Genomic DNA, 7,606 nt, shown 5'->3' with positions numbered 1-7,606 from the left:
TACCATTAGTGTTCCAAAATTTCAAAGTTAGTTGACTTTACATTAAAGACTTGATATGAACGAAGAACCCATAATTGAAGTATTCGTTTGCACATCGCAGGCACTCTAAATCCTCAAATGTTAAATTAAATACTCCACCTGTTAGTACTACACATGCACTCGGTACTCTTACACCTTCAGAATAATCTCCTGTTTCTACATATCCGATAAATTTGATCGGTGCAACGACACTAAGTACTGCAGAAGAAGAGATCAATACAACTTCATCAGGTAACCATGTATGACCAAATTATTGGTGTGGTAATATTATTAATTCCTTTTCTCTTCAGGATTTCCAATTTGGGAATATGCAATTATTTCTATTTTTAGTATTGCGGCGGTCACGTTTTTCTCTGTTTTATCATATTTTATGTTAGAAGTGAGTTGTTGTATTCTGCATGCATGCGCGCTATATTTATGTGTTGTCTTACATTGTTGGATTAGAGCACACAACACACAAAGCAGCAACATTCAAAGTATTTACACATATTTGCCAAATAATTGCTATATTAAAAATAGTGTTTGAATTGACTATTGATAGAATCAGAACCTATTGTTTGATGAACAGCACCTAGGGATATATAGATATCCAAAGAGAGTTGCCCTAAAAAACATAAGTCTTTCCATCATCGTTCGATCAATCATGGCTTCTAACTCGTACAACAAGCGTAAAACGTTGTCGTAGCGCAGCCCAACTGATAGCCGCATCAAAGTGACCTGATTAACAGCCAGACGATATGTTTTCTTTCGAGGAAACGATCATGGATCCGTAGAGATTGGCGGCATTTCATGATGCATTTGCGGTACAGGCGTACGATATATGTTGTTAATCATTGCGTGCCGCGTTGCTCATAACCTGGTTAATTTTTGTGGCTTTGTGCAGGTTTCTTACAGAGGCGCATAGAGTGTTCATGCAAACTGTCACCTGCAACCAAATTTAAGTCATGGTTTCGTCTAGATCAATTGGATTGTTAGACTTCTTTCAATAGCAAATTTGATACTCCACCATTCCACCCCAAAGACCATTCGAGTTTGTATAGAATACGTCTTGATAGCCTCTCAGTGGTGATAAAGCGATCTCCAGCTGCACACTTTGCAAAGAGTCAATCATAAGATATAGCCGGAACAGATAGATGTCATTTCCTATATCCATAATTTACATCTCTATAATAAGGTGTATTTCAAAGATATGTTTCTATTTTTGCTTTTCTTGCTTCCGTTAAAGTTCATATTTTACATGAAATAATTATTATGTTACTATAGCAATAACACAATTGACTATTTACAATATATAATTAACTAGTTACAATATATACTAACTAAAATTATGTTTAGTGACGGAGCAATGAAGTCATCGAATCCAACGAATGAGAAGCCTAGCCATGTCTATGAATGCATACCTAATGAAGATCAAGTGAGGCAAGTGAGACTGGAGTCACCTTATGTTGAACGATCCGATCTTACTATTCAATAAAATCCAGCCTACGGCGCTGGAGTTTAATTCTTAAGTTTGCGCAACACTGTTGTTGCTACAAATGTTTGCACTTCAACTTCATTGGATGACCTGTAGACCTGTTTCAGCTCAAGCTGTATAGGGTGTGGAATATAAAATGATTAAATACATTTTTGAAAAAACAAAAAAAATCTATATGTAATGCAAATTAGGAACTTCCACCGTTGAAAATTACGTACATAAAACTAAAAGACGATTTAAGCAACAACATACAAATATCGTCACAAAAATTAAGCGATTAACAATAAGCATGAAGCAGGGACATAACATTTCGCATATTTCTTAAAGATCAGACTATATCTATAAAAAAAATTAGCAAAAAACGACAAACTGCAGGTATGTGCAAATTCAAATTAAATCTTTGTCCAATATTGTTTTCAAATAGTTAACAGGTAATCGACTAGTTAAGGTTGCAATGTTACACGCACGATTTAATAGCGAACGCATTTCACGTAAGAACACCTAATTGATAAATACTGGTCTATACATGTTGATACCGATCGCAACAGACGTGAAACTTTGTCTGATGCTCGCATGACTCCTGGTGGTCATCCGTTTTGTCAAATGAAATATCGTATATAATTTCAAATGTTAAAAGTATCTTGACTATAAATGCTAAAGTAATAGCAATCTATAACTTTCAACAACAAATATATACATCTAAGCAAGCAATGTTTCTACTGCCTTAAAGAACCCAGTAATTTTCGGTTTGATTAGAGATCACAGTGTCAGTCACGTATACAATAAACAGACAATAAAATGTAACTTAACACTATGAAACACGATTTTGTCACATTGACAAGGCATTAGGTCATGTGTGTAACTATCGCCAATTTTTCGTCATACCAAACGTACAGTAATCAGACAGTTGAGTGTACGATGTCATTGCAAGTGCTAGGTATATGGAAAGTTCCAAGTCTAAATCACTTTGCAAATGAAACGTCACATTAATGTACATAATGCTTGCATGAAAACATAATCGTATCAGAAAGTAAATTCTTCCGTAAAATGTCTCACATCGACAATAATGTTTTTAGTTACACCACCACACAAGAACGAGTTTGAACTACGTGACACCTACAAGATTAGATCATTTCATTTATATTAATATCCACCAATTTAGCAAAATACCATTTATAACTTTGATATTATTGATCTAAGTGTGAAAGTTTGGACTACAGCTCTCATTGTTCATTCTGTTTGTATTTTGCTCTGCCAACTGTCCTTTTGTGTGACAAATATCGACAACGCTAAAATTTGGAATCCCGCAAGATAAGGCATACTGGTGCCCTAAAATCTAAATTTGATTACGGCAACAACATGCTGATACTGTCATACATAACTAACACGACTCTATAAGCGTGACAGATACAATATGTTAGATATTAAATCAGAAATGGCATTTACAAAATTTAAGAAAATGCAGCTACTAGTATGAGCAAATTAAAATCAAAGTTTTTTAAATTTGATTTAGAATTGTTGGCTTGGTAATTAACTATAGATTACATTGTTGATTAAACAGACATTTAGGGGTCGTCCATATTTATCGGCATTATCACGAGCGTACAAAACGTACGCTTTTTCTCTGCCCCCTCCCCCTCTCTGAAAGCGTTCGCGAAAAATGCTGATTTAATATTAATAATAATACATGTTCAATAGGCCCATACTTGATACACAGAAAGTTTTTCGTATTTATTATTAACAATAATGCACAGATATCTAATTTTAATAGTGTATAATTGAAGTTTCACATTTGACTATTGAAGTGTCATTATCCTGGCTGCTAGGTACACGTACTGGCTGGATTGGTCTTCTTTGGTCTCGACGTAATTTTTCTCTTCGTCGTCATCTCTATCTTCCGAAAAGCTTCTTTCAAAATGTAATCCTTCTTCTCATCACTCCCAACCTTCCAAACCTCCTGCGCCTTCCTCACAGCATCTTGCCTGCCGTAACTGTTATTGATATATACAAAAGAGTTTTCAAAATGCTGAGAGGCATTCACAGGGTGCGTATGTACAGAGTCCGCACAGTTTGACAACTCTGACAGCTTCTCTACGTTATCCATCAAGACACGAGGCGAGAAGAGAAACCCGGATATTGCTTATTAACCCGGATGCAGCAAACTGCTACGTAGCGTAATGGTTGGTTTGACCACGCGAACCTGTGTGCAATACCATTGAACTACCTCAGTGAGAACGTCCTACGCATGCGTTAGAACGGCATTTTTCCAAAGCGTACTCCTGGTTTTACCCCCTACCCCCAAGCGTACGTTTTGTACGCTCGTGATAATGCCGATAAATATGGACGACCCCTTACTTAACGCATTTCTACGCGCGGTAAATTAAAATACACCTAACTGCTGTACTTGTTCACCTTCTTAGTACCGACCACGACAAGCAGTTGCTCTTTAACCATCGCCATGGTGTGATTGTTTATACATACAAATTTCAAATTTTAGAATTAGTTAAGTATTTCGTAAATAAAACGTTTAGAGTTGTCTTGCTCCCTAGACTTTATATATACATCTTGCTTACGTCAATTATCTGATGATTGCAATATCACATACAATGATTTGACAAGAACTGCTAGAACAGTACTTATGTAACTAGCTATGGTATCGCCCAACTACATTGAGTCGATAAAAGAGCATGGTATCTAGAGTTTGCTGTATACAAGCAGACAGCGCAGCAAAGCATTAGCCAAGCCGGTACCTATTTCCTCGACTAGAAGCAAACTCATCCTACGTTAATAAATTACCGTAGAAATAATATCAATTAAAATTATTGATATGTACATACGGGACATTTGAAAGGTGGTGTGCTGTACAGCTATCACGCCACGTTCGTGTGACTCGCGCAAAGATACAAAGACCTACAGTCTCTGCCGATAAATGTGACTATTGGCAGCGAGATCGAAAAATTTTATCACAATTTTGGTGTGCCTTGCTAGAGTAAGAAGTTCTTCTCTCTTTGTAAAGTATGGTGAATTGTAGTACGGTTAACAGCCATGTTGTACCTATATTATGTTCAGACTCAGCAATGTTCGACAAGCACTTGACCTTTCATCTATTTGTCTTTCGGGTATCTATTGTTGTCGCTATTTTGGAGTCAGTCGCTAGTGAGCCAACAGTACTCTGTCAAACTGATAGCAAAGGTAAATCGTCATGCGCATGCTTGGCCTGCATTTGTAAAATTTTGTAAGAGAGTGACACTGCAGCGTGCATTAATTAGGAAGTTACTGACTTGATACTTAACTGCTACTGATCATCTGGTTTCTGTATAGATGTCTTGCTGTACGAGAAAAATATTACGCTCTACAGTCTTGTTGGATCAAATTTCTTATTCCTACCACATATATTCCCAGCAATCGAAATGTCAAAGAAGATTGTACCGTCTGATAAATACAGTTGGACAGTCAACGCATTTGAAACTAATTTTACCTATCAGTGGCAAAAAGCTGTTAAAACGTCAAACGGAAAAACATATCGGACAATCTTCAAAAGGTTTTACAGAAACCTCAAATTAAATGGTATTACAGAAGAATACGATGGTGTGCGCTTAAGATATACAGTTGTGCTACCTAATTCTACGAGATTTCATTCAAAAACGGCGACTTTACGTGTCGGTGGTAAGTTAAATTATAACTAAAAGCAATAAATAATTGATAAATAACTAATTTATACTTTGGAATATTTTAAAGTTTATAATAGTATAACTACATTAGCTGTCACTGTTGTGTATATTATAATAAGTTATCAGAGACGTATCTCAAAGGGTTTTCAGAGTGCAGGAAAACCGATCTTTTTGGCACCCGGGCGTCATGCATGCAAGTTCTTGATAGACGTTTGCTACCGACACCATCATTTGATGGTTTTATAGTCTTGGGCAATGCTCCAATGAACCTAAAAATTCCATCTTAGTAAGCAATTGAATACGACCGTCTCAGTGCACGGTTTTATGTTTTACTATTTATTTTAGATGCATGTTTTTAGGCATGCAACCTATATCTTCAAAAATATTTTAAAACATTTCTACTTTTAATAAAGTTAAATAAAAAACCTCAGTTTATCTACATGTCTATTAATATACTGATTAATAAATTAATAAATCTTTGATTGTCTTAGCTAATTCTTAATAGGTTAAATCATAGTCCAAATTAGGCATGCAAATTGTGTGATAGTTTTGTGCAAATAATTTGATTTGAACTTCTGCTGCTTTTATAATACCATGGTTTGACTGGTCGTTGTAAATCCCTCTGATAGACGTATGAGATACGCCCTGATTACATATATTTTCTCTTACTAGTTATTGATAATAGAATTTAATTTTTGCACATATACAGATCTTCCCACAATATCAGAACAACCGACCATTATTATGAGTGAATCAAAATCTCGTGTAAAAACTTGTTTTAATGTTACCGGAAGTCCAAATCCTTCTCTAAAAATTGATCAACAAGCCAGAAAAATCGTCAACAGTTCTGTTGAAATAGACGAGAACTGCGTCTACTTCGTGCCTCATAAAGACAATAATGGCGGAAACATTACTGTGACAGCAGAAAACTGTTTTGGACAATCTAGTGTTACCATTAGTGTTTCAAACTTTCAAAGTTAGTTGAATTTACACTATATACTTGATATAAACGAAGAAACCATAATTAAAGTATTCGTTTGCACATTGCAGGCACTCCAAATCCTCAAAACGTTAAATCAAATAATCCACCTGTTAGTACTTCCAATGCATTCGGTACCTTCAAACCGTCAGAATTATCGGTTTCTTCATACTTAATCGGTGCAACGACACAAAACACTGCAGAAGAAAAGGACAATAAGACTTCATCAGGTAGTCATGTATGATCAAATGTGACCAATATTTCAAACATTTCTTCCTCAGGATTTCCAATTTGGGGATCTGCAATTAATGCCATTCTTAGTATTGCAGTGCTAATACTTGTTGTCTTTCTCATCATATGTTACGTTAGAAGTAAGTTGTAGTATTTTACATGCCCAATAGATCCTTAATCTTTTTTGTCCTCCATTGTTTGATTAGAGAAACGACAATCAAAAGCAGCAAGTCAAGAAGCAAAGTAATCATACATACTTGTTAAAATAACTTTCTAAATTTGACCACTTCTCTAGGGACATTACGCATTCAACTGCCCGTTCTCCAAATATGAGGCACGACGACAGCGCCGCAACGTCGTCGGTAATTCAAACACAGAAACTATGTCATGACATGAAAATGAATTGCTGTTATTGTTTTCAATTTTAGACCTTGGAGTATGCTGATTTGCAGTTCGGAAACAACCCGGTGGGCCCTGTCGTTCCATCTTCTTCTGCTGTCACGTATGCTACCACAAAAACATAACTATGAAGTTTACTTTTGGCTAACACGTTTAGCTAACAAGACTTTTGAGTCGGTTCTTTAACGATTATACAAAATTTGCTTAATTTTGAAATACAAGTAAAATTTGATGCCACGGGTTAATTTCAGGGTACGCATTTTCATGGTCTTAGCTCGAACTGTCAAACTCCGACTTTGAGAAAATCTGTTTCATATAAATTTGTACCATAGGAACGGATTGTCTTAGCGATGTAAGCCAATGTATACTGTAGAGTGCATGGAGTACGTTAAGTAGTGAATTTCTAATCAGCATGTCACCTTCTATTCCAAAAAGCAGGCGTTAGGTCTAATACATTTACTGAGGCGGTGGAGCTGAGGGTTGCAGAGCCGTATAGATACGGCTCTGAGAGGATGACGGGGATCGGGAACCCCAACTTTGAGCGCAACCTTCATTTTTGTAAGCAAACAGTATCCTCGTACTACATTTATGTACTCTGATGTCTTTCATGCAACGAACCTAACTTCCGAGTGGATCCGCGCCCCTGTATCCCCACTGCTAGGAAGGTCGGTGCCAATCGTCCTGACATCTGTTTCAGAAATGAGAAGACAAACACTTGTCTTCTTGTTGATGTCAGCGGTCCTGCTGATGGTAACATCGCCAGGAAACAGGCTGAGAAGTTGACGATATACATAAGCTTGCGGGTGGAAGTAA

General features: G+C 36.5%; 1 protein-coding gene and 1 long non-coding RNA gene across 2 annotated transcripts; both read left to right on the top strand.

Annotated features, from left to right (window-relative positions):
* Positions 1-4,412: 4,412 nt before the first annotated feature.
* Positions 4,413-4,901, top strand: LOC134176664 (uncharacterized). The gene is made up of 3 exons (XR_009969325.1): positions 4,413-4,502; positions 4,583-4,705; positions 4,835-4,901. It is a non-coding gene; the product is annotated as an uncharacterized LOC134176664 (long non-coding RNA).
* Positions 4,902-4,923: 22 nt separating this feature from the next.
* On the top strand, positions 4,924-7,027 carry LOC134177650 (uncharacterized). Its single transcript, XM_062644425.1, has 7 exons — positions 4,924-5,179; positions 5,894-6,160; positions 6,235-6,393; positions 6,445-6,534; positions 6,601-6,637; positions 6,690-6,756; positions 6,823-7,027. The coding sequence occupies exons 1-7, from the start codon at positions 4,924-4,926 to the stop codon at positions 6,916-6,918; spliced, it is 972 nt and encodes a 323-aa protein (XP_062500409.1). The 3' UTR covers positions 6,919-7,027.
* Positions 7,028-7,606: the final 579 nt, after the last annotated feature.

Source organism: Corticium candelabrum, chromosome 3, assembly GCF_963422355.1.
Source record: "Corticium candelabrum chromosome 3, ooCorCand1.1, whole genome shotgun sequence".
In the NCBI taxonomy this organism is placed as follows: domain Eukaryota; kingdom Metazoa; phylum Porifera; class Homoscleromorpha; order Homosclerophorida; family Plakinidae; genus Corticium; species Corticium candelabrum.
Note: the sequence above shows the minus strand (reverse complement) of the source record. Positions and strands in the feature narration are given on the sequence as shown.

Coding starts and splice junctions, on each gene's coding strand:
- LOC134177650 (XM_062644425.1), top strand. CDS start 4,924: ATGTCAAAGAAGATTGTACCGTCTGATAAATACAGTTGGACAGTCAAC. Junction 5,180..5,893: donor GGCGACTTTACGTGTCGGTG/GTAAGTTAAATT, acceptor GCACATATACAG/ATCTTCCCACAATATCAGAA. Junction 6,394..6,444: donor GGACAATAAGACTTCATCAG/GTAGTCATGTAT, acceptor TTTCTTCCTCAG/GATTTCCAATTTGGGGATCT.